The 22,273-nt window shown below is 42.9% G+C and overlaps 3 protein-coding genes across 6 annotated transcripts; 1 reads left to right on the top strand and 2 right to left on the bottom strand.

Annotated features, from left to right (window-relative positions):
• Nucleotides 1-2: 2 nt before the first annotated feature.
• Nucleotides 3-5,457, bottom strand: LOC120706743 (caffeoylshikimate esterase-like). The gene is made up of 8 exons (XM_039991458.1): nt 5,145-5,457; nt 4,911-5,004; nt 4,702-4,734; nt 1,401-1,547; nt 1,181-1,311; nt 918-1,055; nt 665-763; nt 3-547 (listed from the first exon to the last, which is right to left on the bottom strand). The coding sequence occupies exons 1-8, from the start codon at nt 5,163-5,165 to the stop codon at nt 173-175; spliced, it is 1,038 nt and encodes a 345-aa protein (XP_039847392.1). The 5' UTR covers nt 5,166-5,457; the 3' UTR covers nt 3-172.
• Nucleotides 5,458-6,478: 1,021 nt separating this feature from the next.
• LOC120706741 (protein DETOXIFICATION 45, chloroplastic-like) lies at nt 6,479-13,733 on the bottom strand. 4 transcript variants are annotated; one of them, XM_039991455.1, is made up of 15 exons: nt 13,539-13,733; nt 12,884-13,225; nt 12,463-12,593; nt 11,269-11,412; nt 11,040-11,161; nt 10,758-10,893; nt 10,213-10,309; nt 10,002-10,102; nt 9,125-9,288; nt 8,462-8,533; nt 8,255-8,371; nt 8,087-8,182; nt 7,883-8,004; nt 7,212-7,266; nt 6,479-7,097 (listed from the first exon to the last, which is right to left on the bottom strand). In XM_039991455.1, exons 2-14 carry the CDS (start codon nt 13,171-13,173, stop codon nt 7,218-7,220), a joined length of 1,641 nt encoding a protein of 546 aa, XP_039847389.1. In that variant the 5' UTR covers nt 13,174-13,225; nt 13,539-13,733; the 3' UTR covers nt 6,479-7,097; nt 7,212-7,217. The 4 variants fall into 4 exon arrangements, 3 of the variants coding, with proteins under 3 accessions (XP_039847389.1, XP_039847387.1, XP_039847388.1); XM_039991454.1 differs by adding an exon at nt 13,343-13,398 and having other exon boundaries at nt 6,719-7,266; nt 13,539-13,696; XR_005688412.1 differs by having other exon boundaries at nt 6,479-7,266; nt 8,462-8,606; nt 13,539-13,731.
• A 5,798-nt stretch (nt 13,734-19,531) lies between these two features.
• LOC120706740 (protein SENESCENCE-ASSOCIATED GENE 21, mitochondrial-like) lies at nt 19,532-20,629 on the top strand. Its single transcript, XM_039991452.1, has 2 exons — nt 19,532-19,895; nt 20,030-20,629. Exons 1-2 carry the CDS (start codon nt 19,852-19,854, stop codon nt 20,262-20,264), a joined length of 279 nt encoding a protein of 92 aa, XP_039847386.1. The 5' UTR covers nt 19,532-19,851; the 3' UTR covers nt 20,265-20,629.
• Nucleotides 20,630-22,273: the final 1,644 nt, after the last annotated feature.

The raw sequence follows: 22,273 nt of genomic DNA, 5'->3' as shown, positions 1-22,273 counted from the left end.
ACTGAAATGGGGCAAAAGCTTTGATCATTATTGAGCAAATGTTCACTGGTTGGTCATACACAACTCTGACAAAAACATCGAGACCTATATATAACAAAATGCACATCACCACTTCCTTATTCGCCATTGTTCAACCAGGTGCACATTTGATCAGTGCTGGCAGTTCTATCTTTCACATCTCAGCGTGGTGATGCGTCCTGCCGGTGAGCCCGCAGAGGAAGCCTCGGCGCTGTCGCTGAGGCCGCTCGCGAGCCGGCGCCTCACCGCGGTTCTCGCCATCAACCAACTTTCCGGGCGCCGGCGTCATCTTCCTGAGGCGGTCCTCCATGGTCCAGCTGCGGCTGCGCTCGTTGAGCCAGGCGACGATGTCGGAGAAGATGGCCTCCACGTTCTCGTCGGGCTCGCCGGCGGTGAGGCCGTGCCACATCTCCGGGTAGAGCTTGATGGTCTTGTCCGCGCTGGCCGCGCGCTCGTACAGCGCGCGGCTGATCTCCGGGTCCGTCACCGTGTCGGCCTCGCCGTGCAGGACGAAGAACGGCAGCTTCACCTGACCAAACAAGTCCACAGAAGAGTTCAGAGCCAGCGTTTAGCGTCATGTGAACGGCACGCTTTACCGTAGCAATTTTTTTTTGTTCTGAACGACATCATCAGCAAAGGAATTTACCTGTGACAAGCTGTCTTCTATGTACATGCTGATTCTGAGCATCTCCAGCGCGGTCTTGAGCCGCGGTTTGTCCTGGTAGATGAGCTTGTTCTTCCTGATCTGCTTGACATGGCAGAAGCACCAGCGCATTCCAGTCAGACATCGATCATGATTTTACAACACAGCAACAAGTTTGTAAAACGAAAAAGAGTTGGCAATGCAAATGCAGCACTGGGTCATGCTGCTGATTCTGTAGTTTGACAGGCCGGCTGACCTTTTCGCGCTTGACGGGGTCCTTGAAGGCGGCATCGATGACGTCCTTGGTGGGCACAATCTTCCACTTGGGGATCGCGTCCTCCACCTGCGTCAGGAGCGTGATCACCAGCGGGTGCGGCTTCACCTTCTCCGATATCTGAACGAATCAGATGGCGTTCAACGACATCAGAACAAGAGTCCTCAGTTCAGGCAATGCGAACTGATCCTGAAACGAACGAACTGAACGAAGATTGATCAGCCACTCGAGGAGTACATACTGACCTTGCACATGGGCGCGACGAGGACGGCGCCGTCCCAGAAGGCGGGGTCCTTCATGTGCAGCAGCAACGCCACCGCGCCGCCCATGGACTCGCCGTACAGGAACCGGCTCTTACTCCGGTACTCTTCAAGCTCTGCACGCATAAAAAGTTCAGAGATTTCAGAATGTGATCGGACAACAGGAATGGCTCATCGAGATGGCAATGCAGCTAGACTCACTCACCGCAGATGGACTTGAAGAAGTGGTGGCAGTCGTCGACGAGGCGGCGGAAGCTGCGGATGTAGCAGCGGGCGCCCATTGACTTGCCGTGGCCCTCGTAGTCGATCCCGAACACGCCGTACCCGGCCGCCGCCAGCCGCACGCCGCATTCTGCATTCAACGTTCGTCCATGCATTTGCATTATCAGAATCAGAAACAGGCCAGGAAACAAAGAAGAAGAAGAAAAGAAACAGCTTGAAGATCATCTAATTCTTATCCAAATTGCGTTTCAGAATCATGGGTTGCATAAGCATTGTGCAGATTATTAATTTGGCCGAAAGAACCTTTTCTTCAGTGTTTTTTAGCACAGTTTCTAACTTAGCTTTTTTGTACAATTGTACGGTGCTTTTCTGAAACATATAGGTAATCATTTTACAGTAGTAAAAACAGTTACAACAGCCTTTTTAATCCCATAGAAATCAGTAGCCGAAAGAGGCAGGAATAGTAATTTACAGCCTAAATTTTTGGAACCGGTTCCTCTGCAGTACTGGGAGAGAGGAGACTCATCCGAAATTTTTGACAAGGCCATAAATGAGGCCTGCCCACCCACAAGGACTCCACTCCACATGTTTGGCCATTCCTGCCATTGCTGTGCACCCGCCATTCCTGCAACCTCCATGCAGTTAAGGATGGGCGCCATCAAGCTTGGGGCCGGGTGGTGGTGGTCACCCTGAGCTGTGACTGTGAGGCTGGGCCACCATGGATGACGACCTTCTAGAAGCGCTCTATCATGGGCCTACATCCCTAATCTTCTGCTTGACGCATTTATGAACTAGCAGAATTTAGTTGTTTTAGATTTTAGAAGAGTATAATATTGCTCGTATTATTGAGTTTCACGAGTCGACCGGTTACTTAAAAAAATGAGATTATGCCGAGTATTAGAACAGATCATTATACTTCAAAAACACAAATAAAGTGATTATTAGGCTGAGGATTGAAAAGGACGAGGCACATACTTCAAAAACCTCTACATCCCATCCAGATAGATACTAACACTAGTACAACACAGAAATCACGAGCAAACATGATTTCAAAACTTTTGATATTCTGCAAGGTTTTAAAAAAATTCAAATTACGCCTTATTAGAACATGACATACTTTCCACCTTTTGACAGGAGGGAGCACATTCTTAGTTAGTGGTGAGTGGTGACCACCACACCGCTAGTATGATCGCCTACACTCATAATGAATGATTAAGTGCCTCCATCCAGCCTCATACCTAGCGCCGGTGCAACCTGCGAAACGGGAGGCAAGTACACAGCCGCTTCTTCTCCCTCGACAACGAAGCAGGCGCGATGGCATGGTGGTACTGGTACCCCGGCCCCGCCCCGGGCCACCCCGACGTGATGCAATGACGAGTTGATGACGCGACGCCGACACCACGGCGGTTTTCATCATCAGATTTTGGAGATCTGACGCGAGACAATGCTGGTTACTGTCGCTGCGTGATTAATTAAGGAAGGGATCGGAGGCGATGGTAGCCCGGCGGTTGGTCGGAGGCAGCTCACCCGTCCAAAATGTCCCCGTCCGATCCCCGGTGGCGTCAAAGGTACTCGTGCTCCAACCGCGGCGTGAAAAAGGAAAAAAATGGTGTTTGGTTTGGGGTCTGGATCTTGACAGGGACTGACTGCCCTGAGCTGAAGATGATTTGAGGGGCTGCAGCCTGCAGATGCTTATAGGTTGGTGGTGGCTCATCAACAACGCCTACTAGATGGGGAAAACGGCGAAAGCGATGGTGAGAAGCAAGGATACGACTATCTAATTCAAAGATGAGGACCACGATGTGCTTGTTGATAATGTCAGTATTTCCACAGGTTACTTACTTTCAGTTTTGTTTAACAGTTTCAGGTCACACACTCTCTCTAGTATTGTGTTTGCCTCCCTGACCAACACTACTATACTGCAGCTTAACTAGGATCAGAACGACCCCAGCACAAGCACGTGTTGTCTAAAGACTAACCACCACTGAAACCACTGCTAGCAACCAGATGCAAAATCAGAGAAGGCTACAGCCTTTGGTCAGAGGAGACAAGCAAGCTGGGCAGCTACCAAAAATATGATTATGATTAATTGCTTTATGCAGGCTGTTGAGTTAGGACGACGAACGGGAGCGCAGCGGTGCCGGCAGGTGCCTTGAATCGGGCCGACCTACCCGGGACGGCGTTTGAATGCGGAGCGGAGGAGGGAGGGGACAGGCAGAGGCAGCGTCAGGGAAGGAAGGCCGAGCAAAGGATCGGTGTGAGTAACAACTGCTCCTGCCTTCCCTTTCAGTCGGCAGCAGCCAGCAGGAGTGTCCTTGCCTGATGTAAAAACTCCTACTAGACGTGCATCGCATGCAGGCTCTAATCTATTCTAATGCGACCGTCAGCATCCACGGACCGTGACGCATCCTGTCTGTGTTACCACTAGATTAATTAAGCTGGATGCTGCTTAATTATGTTAAGCAGTTACACGCTTGGGTCCGTTGTTAAGCTGGATGCTGCTTTCGAGCTACGACCTGATTAATTAAGCAGTTACACGCTTGCGTCCGTTTGTTAGGCGCAGGTACATGGTGCTGACGGAACCAAACGGGTAAAAGGTCGTCAATTCTCTGAAACTAGCAGAGGGAGCTGCTGCAAGCTCTTACTGTCAGGCGACCAAGGAACAGCTACTGAACATGGCACCGGAAAGATGACGTGCTAATCGGCACAGTTAAGTCGAGAAATGGACGGTAATTTTTTTTTACGAGAAGATAAGAACGCGCGAGCTACTGTTTTGCTCCTGCTGCTAAAACCTGAAGCTTTACCAAGGCAAGGCAGGTCACAGAGGTCAAGATTTGCCAAGGCAGAGGGCAGAGCATTGAATAGATATGCTACTGGATGCACGAGGAAAATAGCTACCGGTGCAGGTGAACTCATCAATGGCTGTAAAAGCATATAGAATACAATGCGGCGTGTGCACGGCCACGGTTGATGAGAATACTAGCAGGATACGGAGATTTTTATCTCCTTCGACAAGGGTTCGATGGGGATTGTCAATGCAAAGCAAGATGTTTATTAAAAGGGGGAATAAAACCGTGAAAAGAAGCTCTCAAGCTCTTCAGAAACAGAATTAATGTTCCTTCCTGTCATCTTCATCACTTTTTTTTTAAAAAAAAAGGAAATACGGAAAAAAGAGGCCAACATAACCGAAAGAAAGAACCACAGAAATTAAAGCAAGCAAGAGCACACAACAAACTACTAATAGAAGTAGATGATCAAGCATGGGAAGAGGAGGCGTTAATTACCTCTCATGAAGCCACTGCACTCCATGCCGTAGCCTGCAATTTAACGAGCAACAGCACGAACACAATGAGCAACGGCAGGTTAACTGAAAAAAGCTAGCTAATCGAGGCGTCTTCTAGCTGTATTCCAGTCCCGCTGAGGCTACTTGAAACATACAGCTAAGGTAATTAAAGTTTAATTAAAACGCAGAGCCGTGAGCTGACCGACTCACCGTGGCAGAGGAAGACGAGCGCCTTGGGCGCCGCCGCGGCGGGCAGCCAGCCGCAGGTGAAGAGCTGCACGCCCCTCGAGTTCCGCACGTACTCCTGCTCCGACGAGAGAAAAAAAGAGATTAGGAAGGAAATCCCCGGACGAGAAAAAAAAAAAAGAACAAGAAAATCGACGAGCAACAAGCGGCCGCGGCCGGCGACCGCGCGCAATGCGCGGGGCGGGGTCCTCTTCTCACCTCGTGGTACTCGACCTCCATGTCTGTTCCACCTCCACGGCCGCCGCCCGCCGCCGACAAGGAGAAGAGCTCGCTGCGCCGCGGGTGCTTGCGAGCTGGGCGCGCGCGCGTCAGAGGAGAAGAGGCGTCTGGTCCGGTTTGCTTTTTTGCAAAGGTGGGGGTCGGATTAAACGGGCGCAAGCGGGGCCCCTGCCGAGTCGGGTTCGGAGTTGGGTTGCGGCTGCGATCCTTGCTGGGGTGGGTGGGTGGGAGACGAACGAGTCGGTTGCGGACGACGAGGAAGCAGTAGCAGATTAGCAGGGCAAGGCAGCCAAGGCTACTCCCGAGAACGGGGAAGATGCATTTTGTGATACTTTTTCTGTCGTCTCGGACATGACGTCGCAACTACTTCAGTCCGACGAGGATTCGAATTCGGATAGTTTTAGTTTTTCATTCTTCAGTTTGAATATGGATACGGATCTAGATATTCTTAAATACAAGCACGAATGGGCAGCGTGACCGAACGTGACGGCGCGTGGGGGTTAGGGAGGGAGGGGGCGCTGTGCAAAATGCGCAGGTCAGGGAGGGGAAGAGGCGGGCACCTAAGTGTAAAATATCCCCACCTTTGCCCATAGCCCTCAGATGAGAATCTTGTGGTCCTCATAGGAGTTTTCAAAATTTGCACAAGAGAATTGTGTAGCCCTTGCGAATTTGTGATATCAAATGATGCATTTTGTGATACTAATTTGTCGTGTCGGACATGACGTCGCAACTATACAAGATTACACTATGGTCCAATTCAGTCCGATGAGAATTCAAATTCAGATAGTTTTAATTTTCATAGTTCAGTTTGAATACGGATATGGATCCAGATATTCCTAAATACAAACACGATTCGAATAGTATATCTAGTTTATATGCTTACCGATGCTTATCGATAGAGTCAAAATCGATACGTAGATATTTCAAATGCTAGTATAATATAAATTATACATAGGAGTATTATAGTTGTAAATTGGACAGGAGGAATGATTTTTGGCTATAAATACTTTATTAGTCAATAAAATACAGCGTGGGCTTTATATTAGTAACATTATAGTGTCACAGTTGAAATTAGTCATATAGACAAATATAGATATTTAAACATAATTAGTCTACTTATGCAACTTTTGAATAATTCATACTTAAAAAAGTTGAATATAGTCCATTCAAAATTAAAATTAAATGTCATTGGCCATGTTAACTAAAACTAATATAATTAGTCATGTACTATAGTTAGTAAATTAGTTGTACTAAAGCAATACGACATATCAATAACCATATCAAAATCAGTATTATTAGCCATGAGTCACAGAGAGAAACTTTCAAACTTTTCAAGTTAGTTGAATACAAGCTATATTCGAATAGTTATAAAATAATATAGTTACATACTAAAGAATTTATGAGTGGCGGAAATACTATTGGGATCCACAGTCAAGAGTCAGGTGTGGAAAGCTAAAACATTGCTCTAGGTGGAAAAACGCCCAGCAGCAGATAGGCAGTGCTACTCTGCATAGTGCCCAGGCGCCGCCTAGCGCCTCCTTTTGAAACAGAGCTACCAGCATCTGACGTCGGCTTCAACTAAATTAATAGACATCGTTGCAAATGTTACAAAACGGAGTTGAACAATGGCACCTTCTCATATTATGAAACTAATAACTAGTCTCTATTGACATTGATCTGGAAACAACATGCCAGAAAATGTACAGATGGCTTCCAACCAGATCCAAATCTACCTCTGCTGAAGCACCTGTGCCAAGTGAGATAATTGGCTGCATAGACACTAAGTATCGCTCCTTGTGCTTGTACCATGAAAGCAGCATGTGGCAGCTCCAAGGGTCTAGCAGCCCAGAGTTCTCCCAACAAGAATTGCAATGAAGTCGGATCTTGTTTGAGCCAGGGGAGTACCAGAGTAGGGTTGAGTGAGTCCTGACACTTGATGGCAGATAATATTTGCAAATCTCCAGTAAAGTTAACAATGTTCATCATTGGAAATATACTGCAGAACCAAGACATATTCCGAGCTGCAAAGGCTGATAATTGACAAACCTCAAATTATGGCTCCTCATGCAAAAACGACCAAGGCCCCCATTTCCATAGCAACCTGAGGTTTGGCCAGTGAGTTCACTAATCAGCGTATAAAAGGGCATTTTTTTTGCGAACGTGCTCAGGCATGTATTTCATCAAGAGGAAACAGCGTATAAAAGGGCATGCATTGCATTAATGAAAAAAAGCAAAAAAAGGTGTCAAGGTGTTCCTTCTAATAAGCAACTACAAAACTGTGCCTTTACCAACCAGAGGGTTGTGTTCATGAAATGAAGAAATTGTTAGATTGTTAGATAACCATATGCAGCCAGGTCCCAGTTGATACACAGAAAATGACATAAAATTCACCTACCACGCTGATGGTTTGAAAAGTGTCACAAATAGTCAGGATCTCTGAAAGATCAAAGAAAAAACAATGCTTCCTGGCATTGATGTAAGCTGTTCCTGGTGAGCAGCATGGGAAGCAGTCTTCATCGACTACAATTATCGATTTCACTTTTAAGCCAGCATCGATCTTAATGAAATTAATTAAACCACGAACGCGAAAAAAAGGGAGATAGTTACATGTCTATGGTTACATAACAGCACAATAAGTTTATTATAAAATAGAATAGACTAAATAAATAAATTTCAGGACCATAAATAAATGAAAATAGAATAATAAACATTATCACCTCAAGATGCCTGCAGCCATGCGCAACCCCATGAGTGTAGTCAAACCAATCCAGACTCCAGCCAAGCCAAATACAGATGGAGCCCATAACAGGACCAGTGATGACATGACCCCGACCGCAATCTATAGTAAGAGAATTCAAGAAATCAGTGAACAATTGAAGAACCAAAGCATACCAAAAGCTAGTGAGCGATAGTTCACATACAGTAGCTTGAGCAACATAGTCAAAATCTGATACACCGTAATGTAGACCATCAAAAATGAATGCCAGGGCATTAATTGGTTGACTGGCACAGACAAACTGAAACGAAAGTTAACATTAGAAAAAAAATGCATATGACATAGAAACTAACAGTAATGTCAGAAGGTTTACCAATGCACATGATTTGACAACCATTAGGACCTCTTGGTCACTGCTAAATAGTCTAGCTATATTGCCAAATGAGGCATACAAACCAACAGCCAAGGCTAATCCACTAACTACTCCTACCTGCAAGAGAGAAAAATATACAAGAATAGTAAGAACATGCATCCATATCGCAAACTAGACTAAAATAAATCATACGTAAAATACAATCACCTGCAACACAAACATTGCTATCTTCTGAACCCTTTTGTAGTCCACTATTGCATAAGAGCTTGCTATTAGTGCCTAAAAATGTAAGCAGAGTCACTTGGACTATTGCAAATGATAGATCATCATCCAACAGAAATTCATCGGTGTCCTGGGGTTGGGGTTCGGGTGTCCCATTTAGCATAAATATAGGTAAATCCAACATGTTGCCATGTTTAAAAAAATCATCAGAAATAATATGTTTAGTATACAAAAAGTTTCAGAAACCTGAGAAGTTCAATCTTAAACTCATCTTTGATGTTGAGATTCAAGAAACAAGACATTACGGTCAGCACATGACGAACAGTGCCAGATTGACTACTTAAATATTTCGTTTGTTGACATCAATGATGAATTGGAAATATTGCAGCTATACATAACTTTATGTACTGCATACATGATGTTTTGACAGATTTTTTAAACACTGCAACATGATAACTTCAAAATTGGGGACACCAGCAGCCTTGATATGAAATCTACATTAATGATCAGATCATCGAGCTAGAATAAACTCAGTATCTAAAAGTATATACTAGAAGTTTGCAGGCTCTGTATATAGCATAGTAGGCCGGTAGGCCTAAGGGAAACAAAAGAAAAGGGAGAATGATTTCTAAAACTGAAAAAACATACCTGGGCAGAAACTGCTAAAGCATCAGCAAGCAAAGACACAGCAAGCCATACTTGCAAACAAATCTGATGAGCAGCCATAGCTGTTGGGCCTTGTCGAGCAGCCATTGATGTACCAATGGTCATAGTTAATAGAATTGAGAGAGTTCTCCCCAACAGCATACCACCTACAAATTCCAAGAATACATAGATAAAGAAAGTAAAGAAGCAAAAAGAATACAGAAAACAAGAAGAAAATAGGAAAACAGAGCATGAGCATATTTGACTATTTGTGCCCAGAAGGTTGGCGTGAGATCTGAAAAGACTATGCTGCAGGCCTGGATTTTACCACTGACAGCATACTTTATAGTGCTTGCAAATACTGGCTTTATTTTACAGTAGTATTAATCACACAGTAAATACTCCTCCTAAGTCCTAAAATACAGATAACTAATTTGAAATGGTTTCAAAGACGCAAAGAGAACAAATGGATATTTTTATCACAATGTCCATAGTCCATACTCCATATTTTAATGTGTTAGCTCATTGATTGTGGGTTATGGCGAAGATATACAAGTGGCCAGAGAATGAGGACTTTATACAGGCCAATACAGTCTTCAGCTAGAACATGCTGGCTACTCTTTTTTGTTTCATAGATTTTGAGTTGGACCAAATTAAATGCATCGTGCTGCCAGAAATAGAATTATGAATGGTTCCAATTTCTAAATTAACCAAAATAGTTTAAATCACCATGGAAGTAAAATCCAAAATCTGATAAACGGCAGAGTGTGTATAATAAAAGATACTATAAAAGCTGGTAAAAACACATTATGAAGAAGTTTGATATAATGCACCAAAGCCGAACAAATTGACTAGCGGACTAGCAGCATCAAAGGTTTACCAGATTTCAGATATCCACCGAACTCTAACTGGTCTAGTCTCGGAGGAAGTAGAACTGCTCTTTTACTAAGAGACCGAAGAAGAAGAATTGTAATAATGTACCTGCATCAAGATTGGAAATGACTGTAGAAAGACTCAAATTGTAAGCACCAGTAGCCACAGCTCTCAGGGACCCAACTTACGAGTACAAAGTACCACTAATAAGAACTTACTGGGACGCAACAGTAGAAATTGCAGCTCCGGTTATGCCAAGCTGAAAGCCATATATAAGTAGAGGAAGAAGGACTACAGCAGAGAGATTGCCCAATCCTAAAGATTATGAAAATGTTACGGGCATCATGAAGTGAAAGAATAGACGGATCTGGCATCAGAAAATAGTCTGAAACAATATAGTTCAAACAAAACTTGCTTATGAACAGCTTAAAGCACAAAGGAACAATTATGTGATATTCCACAACACAACAGATGTAATTACTACAGATAAATATAAGGTAAGAATGGCAAAAGAAATGTAATAAAAAAACAAGAACCTAGGTGACTATACAAGTATACAATGCAAAAAACACCACACCATGCAAGCACTCAGCCAACTCCAGCATTTTCACCAATGCGGAGCTACTACAGGGTACAGGCCAAGCTACCTGGCTCAAACCGCGGACAGAATCGGATGAGTGCAGCTATGGTGGGTTTTTTGAAATGGAGCCAAGAAGAGGGGTGGGCCTTTGCAAGAAAACATATAGTATTTCTCGGTAGTTACCTATATAAAACACTGGAGTCTTGGTGTCCTTGAATCCCCGAAAGATACCTTGGACTGCCAGCATAAGCACATTTGCAGGGGCTCCCAGAGCTCTCAATGAAAGAAAGAGTTTTGCAGGCTTATACATTGGAGAGACCTGTGTAAAGACTAGTCTGAGATATCTAACAAATTGCAACAGATGCAAAATTACTTGTTTTGTATCCAGTCAAAGAGTCATTGCCAATTCTATTCTCTATAACACAAAGTAAAAATACGGTGATAAGGATCATAATCTAAACATACAGGTGACACGCCCATTAGTTTAAGAAACAATCCTGATCCTAGGAACAATGCTAATGCTTCAATTATACCAATTCCAGCAGCTAACATCAAGGCAGATGATACAGATTGAAGCTCCAATTTGCCTGCAATGATATCAGAAATCAAATCTAACACCTGAATTATAAAGCAAGTATATACATAACTATATGTTAAGTTGAAAAAATTGGCATTTATCTGATGATTAAGCTACCTGAACTAGGATGCTTGATAGCACTTTTAGAAATATCCTCTGCCACAAATGAAGTTGCAATGCTCAACAATGGTATGTTGAAGATCTTTGACACAATATTAAAAATCGATACACCAATACCAGCCGAAGCCAATTCCAATGCACCTTTCATAACATATGCTAAAGGTGAGCAAAAACTAACAGATGCTTTCATACAAAAAGTAAAGGTACAATACATTTCACCAGAAAACCAGGCATGTACATAGGTGATTCCCTAACATGCATAAGGTTCTGCATGGCATTTCACAATGTGCACAATCTCCTAAAGAATAATGTGCTTCGGTAATTGCCACACTAGGGTCAGAAGAATCTGTTTTTTCACGTGAGCAGTGGCCATGGAGGAGATGTAAGGTGGTACGCTAGCACACGGATGAGTTCATGCAGTAATATGCCTATTCGTTACAAATTAAAATAGAAGGCATGAAATGGGATGATATACAGCACTACTCTGGTATTCCAAATAGTTGCTTATTGATAGAGTGAAACAAGCAAACTGAGCGAAGCTCACTGGTGTGGCGGTCGTTGGTTGTGCCCACCAGCCAGGGTTCGAACCCTGGTATTTGCACCCAAAAAAAACCCCTCGCTGTGCTCGCTGGCTTGGGCTGCTGCGTCGCCGGCCCAGGTTACGGTGCGCTGCGCCGGCCTGTATGTTACGGTGGTCGCCGGCCCAAGTTCGGTTTGGCCCTTGTGGGCATGGGCCAGGGTTCGGGGCGTTTTCTCGACCGGGGTCATACGGTCCCTTCTTAATACAATGCCGTGGGGTGGTTCTTCCCCCACCGGTCGAGTTTTTTTATAGAGAATGAAACAGTAGTATTATTCGAGTTCAGTCATACTGTACTGTAGCTAATGTTGCAGCTGCAGTGAATTTCTTTCAGATTTTCCTTTTTTAAAAAAGAAAATAGTGCCACTGAGTTGGGTGTCGCTACCAGATTATTTTACATAAGGACAAAATCTACTTCTACCAAAAACAGAAGTACCAAGAATAGACAACATTGGATGGATTATGGCAATAAAACTTAAGCAGTGAACCTACAATCTGGTACACAGTGAAAGAAAACAAACATTGGATGGATTATGGCAATAAAAATTAAGCAGTGAACCTACAATCTGGCACACAGTGAAAGAAAACAAAATATAGCAGCAAAAAGGAGGTACCTAATCTACCAATGTATGCAGTCTCCATAAGTTGCGCCATTGGATCAATAGCTTGACCAAAGACTGCCGGTAGAGCTAGAAGAATTAGCTCACTGCTGACACTCCCAGAATTGATCCCACTGTTTATTCCTCTGATTGTTACACAAGGCACAAATATGTCAATTAACTGTAAAGATTAGAATGAATGGTTGTACAAAATCAAAGTCAACACGGCAAAAGCAGGTGAAACTTAGCAATTGTACGTTACTTTAACTGGAGATGGATGATTCAAAAGAGAATGATGATGGTATGCCAGTAGATAGACATTGGTACATAGAGCAACATAGCAGTGGCCTAGAGTCTAAAGAGCAAGAGACGTGAAAACCAAAGCGGTAGTCCGGACACGGGTTCCATTTACATATAATGGAACAGACGATCTTACATGACAGCCTCCTTTGCAGCAGCGAAAGAGATGTTGTCGCTTGGTTGAAGGCTTTGATCAGCATCGTCGGGGCTGTATCCTGGCAGTGACTGGCCACTGGCGAGAGGGATGGTGCGCCGCTGCCGTGTAGAAGGCCACCCCCGCAGCTGGAGCAACTTTGCACGGTTGGTTGACGGTGAAGCGGTGGTTCTTCTGTTTGCTTTGTTACATAATATGGAAGAACAAGCAAGCCTAGCGGGTGAACAAATCGTTGGGTGCGCAGAGACAAGCGCACTATGGTGGTGCAGCATTGTTGCCTTGATGTCTGGATCGGAAGCTTAGACTATCTGCGCATTCTTCTATCTGCAATGTGAAGGAGGGGAGGGGAGGGCACAGCCAAATGAATCGAGCAGTCAGAAAATTGCTGGCATAGCCGATTGCATTTTTTAGAAGCAAACAGGGAAGCAGACAGGGGCGGACCCAGCATAGGACATGGGAGTACACCCGATTATTCTTGTTCTTGCAAACGAATTGTTCTTGCAGACGAAATCCAAGTTAGTAGGTAATTCAATATATTGTAACTGGTTGCAGATCCAAATACAGATAGTTTTGTTAGGGTCTGGGGTGCTCCGTCTTGCACAGCACAAAGGAAAGAGAAGGGGCGGGCGCGGCATACCTGGAGGATGCGCTCGTCGCCGGCAAAGGGCTGGGCCGCCGTTCGCCCAGTCGTCGCCGCCAGGTAGGGAAGGAAGATCTCGAGCAAGGGAGGATCTCTTGGAGACAAGGGAAAGGTTTGAGAAGAGAAGCAGAGGGAGGAGATGAACCTGAGGCCCTGAGCGGCTGAGCTCTGAGGCTGTCAATGAGTAGCTCCTCCGGATCATTATTATCAATACTGAGTTTTTTTTTTGAGGGCATCAATACTGAGTTGACATCTTGGAAAAATACGGATGGCCGTTCGATTCCTGAGTAATTTCTTTTAAAAAAGATTAGTCTAAGTACTCCCTCCATTTTTTATTTACATGTCATATTAGGCTTGTCCTAAATCAAATTTGACAAATTTTGACCAACTTTATAGAAAAAATTATAATAATTACAATACCAAATTTGTTTCTTTGATCCATCATAAAATGTATGTTGATAGTGCATCTGTTGAATAGTATAAGTGTTGCTATATTTTTCTATAGACTTAGTCAAAATTAGTCCAGTTTGACTTAGAACAAACCCAATACGACATGTAAATGAAAACGAATGGAGCATAAGATGCATAAAAAATCATCAGGAGTCATGAATGAGATGATAAGCAAAGTTCTTCTTCTAGATCATTGTACCAAGATAAAATAGAACTATTAAAAGAGAAAAGAGAATAGAGTAAGCATTATTTTGTACCTATTTTAGCTTGTACAACACAGTAGCTTGCTAGCTAATGCAAGGCTCTAGCCTCCGGCTATGTTATTTTATTTTTTGATGGTTGGAAATTTAATTAATAAGGTAACATGATGCAAACATATACCACGCAAACCAAAATACTCGAGTTTCATTGAATACCTCAATCTCGGATCGTTGGGGTTCGCGAGCTCCAGGTTAGGTTAAACTTGGCTTGATTCTAAGTATAGCTTAGCTTGAATTAAGGTTTTAGCAAGTCAAATATAAATAGTTCGTGAGTTTTGAGATGTTATGGTAACTCTACTTAGCGATAAGGGTAAACAGTGAATGCTCAGCAGGTGTAAATCATGTAGTCATGATTCATGGTGGGCATTCGGTTCTTTAGTTTTGTTCAATTCGGATCGGTTCCTCGATTTTTGAAGAAATTCGGTTCCTAAAAAATAGGAAACGATCAGTTCCTAGAAATTTTGGAAACCGAGTATTTCGGTTCTTAATTATTTCCGTTCGGTTTCGGTTCTAACTGAACCTTTTTACCAGAAGCTAAGATAACAAGAAAAACACACATGTTCTATAGCAAATCTAGACAATACTTCATTTATTTTAGAGAATAGTTATTGAGAAGGGAACAATGACAATATAGTAAGAGAAATACATAGTAATTGAAGTATGATACATCACATATAAACTAAATATTCTGTTACAAAATGCAAGTTTTATGTAATTCAGTTCTTTCGGTTAATTCGGTTACCCGAGAGTAGGAACCAAATTTTTTTCGGTTATTTCGGTTCCATGCTTTCTGGAACCGAATAAGGAACGAATTGTTTCGGTTTCAATTATTTCGATTTCGGTTTTGGTTATTTCGGTTCGGTTCTCGGTTAATTGTGCCCACCCCGAGTCATGATGCTTTTTATTTCATTAACTCTCGTTTTCTTTTAGTTTATACTATGATCTTTTCTTTTTAATATAATAGATGAAATAATAAAATTAGTAGATCACCTTTAATAATACTCTATTTTGCTTGTGTGAGTATTTTTTTTTCCTAATAGTCTCCTGAAGACCAATGAAGTCAGCTTGACGGTCAGATATGAGCTCTTTAGTGAATGAACCCAACCCTTTTTTTGGAGACTCATCTACAATTCTAGATAATTCCTATCATTTAGCAATAATTTTAATAGACTTCCCTTTTCTAAGATTATACCTAGATCAAATCTTAGGTACATCTCCTTCACATGTGTCAATCCCATCAGAAAGCTGGGGAGACACTTTGGTCTTCTGAAATTTCTTTTTAACACTGTTTTTCTTTTTTTTTTCCTGCAGCTCACCAAGGTGAACCACCACTCCTCTTCCGAATTATCAGAAAAGGGCAAATTTATATTTGTTGACACTATTTTTTGACACGTGTCAAGGAAGGTGATTTGGTGAAGGAAGAGTTGCCTATTTGAAATAAACCGAAAGATGTACAGAATCAGTACCAGCCGATGGAGTGCAGCCGATGGGCTGGAAGAATATTCCGTGAAGATGTTGATTCGTACGGTTTGGTGATCGGCCGATAAGAAGTTGCCGATGAGTCAGGAAGGAAAAAAGGAAGCCCGAACTTTACAAAGATCCTGATGATTCGGTTGTAATCCTTAGTTAGTTTATTTTTTAAAAGTCTTTATGTTTTAGTCAAGTAATGTATTTGCCGTAATTGGCTAGGACTTGTTAGCGTAGACTATAAATATCAGTTGTAGGGGGCCGGAAAAAAGTTGATACACATCCAAAACAACAATTCTTTATAATTTTCTCGCACTTTTCGGCGACTTCGCCTCTTTTTTTTCGACGAGTTCTATCAAGTTGATCAAGGACACTTCACACATTCGAGCGACTTGATTTGCTGGTGAGTTTTCATTTTACCGAGTATATTTGAGCTTTAGCTACCGAGCGTATCGCTGTGGTTTCGTTCAAATCTATTCAACAGTTATCGAGTTTATCTAGGCCTTAATCTCGGGCGCATCGCTATTTTCTCGTCTAAATTTATTCACAATTTATCGATACCGGCTAGATTTGTAGGTTTTTTCTATGTTTTTAGCCATTATCACATCTATCCGTTTAGAAGCATATTAGATCGGCTTTAGGTTTTGTAGTAACACTTTATTATCTTAAAAGCCAGTTTAGATCTGTTTCGAGCTGAATCATCTGAGTTACATATTCGTAGTTTAGATCTTGTTACACACGTGCAATCGGCTATTCTAAGCTGATTTTGTCGTTTTTCGCATCGGCTAAACCTGCCGGCGTGCTCGTTTACTACGCACCCGCATTTAATAATCTTTTGTCGTTTTCCTTATCGGCAGAACTTGCCGATACGGCTGTGTGAGAGATATTTGGAATCCCAGTCGATACACACTCGAATTTAATTTTGCTTTATCCCTTGTCAATTACAGGTCAAATTGACTGGCACGCTTGGTTGACTTTCCGGAATTTGGCGAACACCTGCCCTCGGATTTTATTGTGTTGATTTTTGTGTCAACAATATTGTTTTGAGAAGAAAAAAAAGATAAATTCTTATGTGCAGGTACGGCAACTCACTAAGTTCATTTCCAGGCATCGCTATAGAAGAAGAAAGGGAAAATTTTTGGTGGGCATTCTGTAGCATGGAAAAAACTATGAATTTATGACGGATATTATCGCCAAACAAGGCCAGTAATATTGTTTATTAATTTTTGGACATCCTGGCTTTTGCTTGTTCTAGTTTTGGTTACTCCAAAATTTTATCAATATAATCTGTCGGATGCCGCATATCACTATTGATTTCAAAAAATTTGATGAGCATTTTATATTATGGAAACAACTCTCTTTATATATGTAATAAAAAGCAGCTTTCCATCCTATCTAGCTGCGTCCTACTCTCTTGGATCATGATGCTCACGCATGCCTGAACAAAAAGCTATGCAATATACTGCTTGTGTGCTCTACCGGATGTTTGGTGCCGCCGAGCGGACCTGCATGATGCATGCTGCGCAAATATTAAGTGTTACACGTGTGACCGACAGTCAAATCATCACACAAAGTCCCATAACTATTTTTTGTTTTGGAACACATTTTTTGTATTACTGGAATAATTAAAATATTATTTCAGAAAAAAATTGTTCTAAAATAAATTTGACAGAATTACATATATAAACCGATTTGTTGAGCTAGTTTAGACCTAAGACATAAAATTTAGAGTGAGGGGGCTTAGTATGAAAAGTCTGTTGTCTACTGGGGTCACACGCCGGGATGCTATCCCTATCGCCGTCGGCCCTTTGCCCCCGTTCACGCTTCATCCATGTATGCATGCGAGCAATCCGTGTCGGCGCGTGGAACCTTTGAACATTAGGCAACCAGTTGGAGCACACGCGAAAAGTAAACTTCGATTCGCCCGTGAACATTGGGTTCGAGTCTTTGAGAAGAAGCAAGCGTGTGACGCGTGGTAGTAGCTTCGATAGGTCATGCCTGGCCAGGGTGGCTCCTCGGGTAATCCAGCGCCAACACAACTTGCCCGCCTTGATAAAAAAAAAACACAACTTGCCCGCCACGGATTCGGTCTCATCAGTGATCTTTTGTGGCAAAGTTTCTAGTGATATAGTTGCGGTTGGATCCCACCGGGAGCAGTGTCTCAGTGTATGTTAACTGACATTTGGTTTTCAGATGTAACTCCAGTTTTTTTTTAATTATACAGTACAACTCAGATACGTACATTTACTCCTATGAACACACGCATGTAACTCCAGCTTTCTGGCATTGGAGCTTTTTCAGCCTTGGACCATGATTCGATGTCAAGATCAGCCCTACTCTTACTTTTTATATATAACTCGATCACTTATCTCTCTCTTTGTCCGTTTCTTCTCGATCTCGTTCCTCAATTTGATGGTGCCTCCATGTCACTCACCTCCACGCCCACTTGCCTTGTTCGCTACCATTTTCAGTGCTATATATTGCGGCTACTGCCAGCCTGCCAACAATCTCCTCCCTCAACCGTTGTGTGTGTTCTGCCTGCCTCTCGGTTTCTCCTCCTAAACTGTTAGAGGAAACTCGGTTCTTGCTTCATTGTAGTTTGACAACTACTACAATAACCTCATTGGAGCTTGACGCCCGGCCCCCACCACCATCATAACAAACCATTGTCTTCCACCGCCACGCTGGGTGGTGTGGTGGTGCCCTACCTCCACGCCATCTCGCCCCGCAACCTACCCCCACTATTGGCCGGCAAAACCACTTGATTTTGGCAACACTTAGCCTAAGCCTCGACCTCAAATCTTTAGTAGACTAAATTTAGATGATGGTTACATGACGGTTACGTAAATCTTCAATCGACTAGCGTCGGCGTCAAGTAAATTCAGTCATCGAATTCCTTGTGCAAATTGTACCATCTTCGGTGTTTTAAAAAAGTAGTTATAGGATTTAGCAATAATTCTATTCGGCTTGCTATTACGCCACTATAGTCCGCTATTTCTCATGCAACGATCATATCAGCAGCTATCCGGAGCCCCTATAGCCCCTTATATATATATATATATATATATATATATATATATATATATATATATATATATATATATATATATATATATATATAACACTCACAATCTTCCATAACCGGCATTCTAGCAGAATTCATGTATTTATATTTCATAATAATACTTAGTACGTAATAAGATGAGAGGCGGCGCCAAGAGTGGAGAAACTGTTTGAGGTTAGTGGAAACTTCTTCAAAGGTACTACATGCACTTTTTTAATTCGAATTTGCCACTATATATATGGCCTAGTTTGTAGGGATTGACTTCCTTAATTAGCGGCCTGGAGATCCAGCTTCTGTTAATTACGAAATCAGCAAGAGTTGTTTATCTTATTACTCAAGTGTGAGATCTTTTTAAGCAATTTCACAGGGAATTGGTACCAAGAACATGAACTAGCTTGTACCGAGGTAGTAGTAGCACTTCTCCCTCATCAATTAGTGGTGAAGCGAGAGGGAACACGTGATCCCAAAGTTAATCGTGCAGAGAAGATCCCACACGCGGAGAAAAGAAGCCTTCCATCTCCATTGTGACGCCACCGTGTTCTTTAGACAAGCAGACGCATCATGATTCACGCACAATAAAATCATATAAAATATAATCTTTCTCCATTCCAACTCAGCCAACCGAACGGACGTCGCAATCACGCACCTTGCACCCACAAAATCCGGGAATCGAGCTAAGACCAGTCGAGATCCCATCCCAGCCGAAACGAGACCTAACCGGCGGCCGGCCGGCCGGCAGGTGCCATGACAGCCACAACGAAGCGTGTGCGGCTCGGCCTCTTGGAGGTTGGAGCTGGTTGCCTTTTGATTTGTATGGCCATCTGGCCTTGCCCCTTGGACATGTTCCAAGAGCTGGGCTTTCGTTAATCCCGTGGTCACCATGATTTGGTCCCTTCCGTGTCTCCTCTCTCGCTCTATATAACAGGCCCACCCCTGCAGCATCTCTCCTCGCATCTCAAACAGATCCTCAGAGAGAAGAGAGAAGCTCCTCGAGAGAGATACAGAGAAAGAGCTAGCGCAGAGTTGAACGGAGAGCTGAAGTTCAATTAGTCCCCTGCTTGCTTCTTCCATGGAGAGAGTTGCATCAAGCTGCGTCGGCCACCTGGCTCAAAGGTCAGTTGCAAGCTCTGCCATGATTTGAATCAGGCGTGTATGCTTTGGAGCTTATTTAACCTGTTTGATGTATTCTGTCAAAAGTATCTTATGTATTGACAAGTTCTTTCTTTTGGTCATGAATGATATTGCAGGAGGGCCTACTCCGTGGCCGCGGCCATGGCGAAGGGAGCCGGGCGGAGGGCCGACGACGAGAAGAAAGCGGCGGCCAAGCGCGTGATGGGCAAGAAGGAAGTGAACACCGCAGCTGCGGAGAAGACGGCGTGGGTGCCGGACCCGGTGACCGGGTACTACCGCCCGGCGGGTGGCGCCAAGGAGGTGGACGCGGCGGAGCTGCGCGCCAAGCTGCTCACGCAGGCGGCCAACTGATGATGAACCCAAGTCACTTTGACTTTTCGAACCATGAGTTATCAGCCGAGGTAGCTTGTCTTGCTTTGAGATCGGCGCTCGTTGATCGCCGGGCTCCGTGGCCTAGAGCTAGCGTGAGGGTGCTGTATCTTTGCAGCATAGTAGTTTCTTCGGCGACTGCTTCATCTGATTTAGGTTTTGAGACATGCAAGTCTGCGATCTTCTTGCCTGCTGCCTCGTGACCTACTTGACTGCTATTCAGTCCAGAAAGAAAGAACGAACTAAGCGTGCAAGGTTCAGTGTTAATTATTGTATTTCAGCTTGTGTTTTCCCTTTACGTTTCATGGTTAATTTCAGTTTAGTCCGTTACAGTTAACTTCTGCCAACTGAAAACTTTCTCTATTCCTTCCAATTGTGCCTGACCTTTTTATTTTTGAAAAGGAACTGTGCGTGAATTTAGTAGTGGCGTTTTTGGTCCATATACAAATGCACACACGAATCTTTTATTTTACTACTTCCTCCACATTATCATGCCAACGACATACATCGGTCACTGAAATAAGCACATTAAACCTTCGCGTCCCTCCAATAAAAGATCAAATATTTATTTATGTGAATCTGTCGCCATCTGAAATCCTGAATATATTTTCTCCGAGAATAATCCTGAAAAGAAAGTCAGATTGCAAGAACAACCTGAAAAGAATGATATTTATCCTGAAAAGAAAATATTTATGCAGCACACAATTTTCTTCTGCAAATTGCAAGATGACATACCCACCCAGATCATTGTCAGCTCTTTATAGAAAGTAAGGGCATGGGGATCATACGCCGCGTAATGGTACGTGCCGAATATATACTGGAAAGTTCAACCTGCAGAATCGTATAATTGCGTCCACCACCAGCTCTCTTTCCCAATATATTTCAGCTCTCTTTCCCAACCAGATTCACAATTCGTATTCGTATATATGGTAGGCCATGCATATGTGGACTACCAACTGCATACTTAGTTGCTGTTTTTCTTTTTGTTTGGCTCAGAATCTGGTTGTTGTATAGGAGCAGACACTGCCACAGAATTCAGGGAGTTCAGTACCACCAGATGGTTGGGGTACCAACATTTTTTTTTCACTAGAGGAGGTAACAGAGGGCAGCTAGCATATAGCCGGCATACATCCTTTCCTAGAACAATGCATCTCGTCGCATGCTAATATTCTGCTCATTGGACTTTAGGTTAACCTTGTGTATTTTCTGGACCATCATCGTTTATGCCAAACCATTTGTGGGGCAAATGAATTTTGTACCTCGAACCACCATGTCGATCGGCCCCAAGCAACCAAGGTTTCATGCTTTGACTTTGGGTTTTCCTAACTGTCCATGCTAAATTTTTCCTGGATCATGACACGATCGAAGGGGCATTTACCTACGTACAATCAGTATGATAGCATGGCACAATAATGTTCATGCTTTCATCTTGATCCAAAAACAGTAAAGCTCGATTATGAATGCAGCTGTGTCCAAGATATCCAAACATAAGCTGAACTAATATTATATCTGAATTTGTTGTGAGTTGGAGTATAGTTCACCCAAAGGATAATAGTGTATATTTCTTAATTATTTGATGCTGTCAGCCTGTCACCTGCTAAATATATTTGCTTGAACAGAAAAATTATGGGCGGGGAGAGATGCAGTGCTCAAATTTCTTTCTCAGAAATTCAAAAGCGGCATAATAATTTTTCTGTTCAAGCAAATATATTTAGCAGGTGACAGGCTGACAGCATCAAATAATTAAGAAATATACACTATTATCCTTTGGGTGAACTATACTCCAACTCACAACAAATTCAGATATATATATATATATATATATATATATATATATAGTCTGCTCTTGTGTTTTGATCAGAACCGCCGTCCTGATTGCAGCATTTCTGAAAATATGGAAAGAAGAGGCCGAGCACATTTCGTACATATACTTCTCGTCCCAACACTTAATTATAAGGATATCGGGAGCTTAGTTTCTCTAGGTGTCAACG

Source organism: Panicum virgatum, chromosome 5K (genome assembly GCF_016808335.1).
Source record: "Panicum virgatum strain AP13 chromosome 5K, P.virgatum_v5, whole genome shotgun sequence".
Taxonomy (NCBI): Eukaryota; Viridiplantae; Streptophyta; class Magnoliopsida; order Poales; family Poaceae; genus Panicum; species Panicum virgatum.
The sequence above is the reverse complement of the archived record's forward strand: the minus strand, read 5'-3'. Positions and strand labels throughout refer to the sequence as shown.

Bases quoted from the DNA above. Each gene is read 5' to 3' on its own strand.
- LOC120706740 (XM_039991452.1), top strand. From the start codon at position 19,852: ATGGAGAGAGTTGCATCAAGCTGCGTCGGCCACCTGGCTCAAAG. The intron at 19,896-20,029 runs GTCAGTTGCAAG...ATGATATTGCAG, and splicing joins GTCGGCCACCTGGCTCAAAG to GAGGGCCTACTCCGTGGCCG.
- LOC120706743 (XM_039991458.1), bottom strand. From the start codon at position 5,165: ATGGAGGTCGAGTACCACGAG. The intron at 1,056-1,180 runs GTCAGTATGTAC...TGATTCGTTCAG, and splicing joins TCGTCGCGCCCATGTGCAAG to ATATCGGAGAAGGTGAAGCC. The intron at 764-917 runs GTCAGCCGGCCT...CATGTCAAGCAG, and splicing joins ACCCCGTCAAGCGCGAAAAG to ATCAGGAAGAACAAGCTCAT.
- LOC120706741 (XM_039991455.1), bottom strand. From the start codon at position 13,173: ATGCTGCACCACCATAGTGCGCTTGTCTCTGCGCACCCAACGATTTGT. The intron at 12,594-12,883 runs GTAAGATCGTCT...TGTAACAATCAG, and splicing joins GCTGCAAAGGAGGCTGTCAT to AGGAATAAACAGTGGGATCA. The intron at 8,183-8,254 runs GTAAACCTTCTG...CTTTCGTTTCAG, and splicing joins TTGTCAAATCATGTGCATTG to TTTGTCTGTGCCAGTCAACC.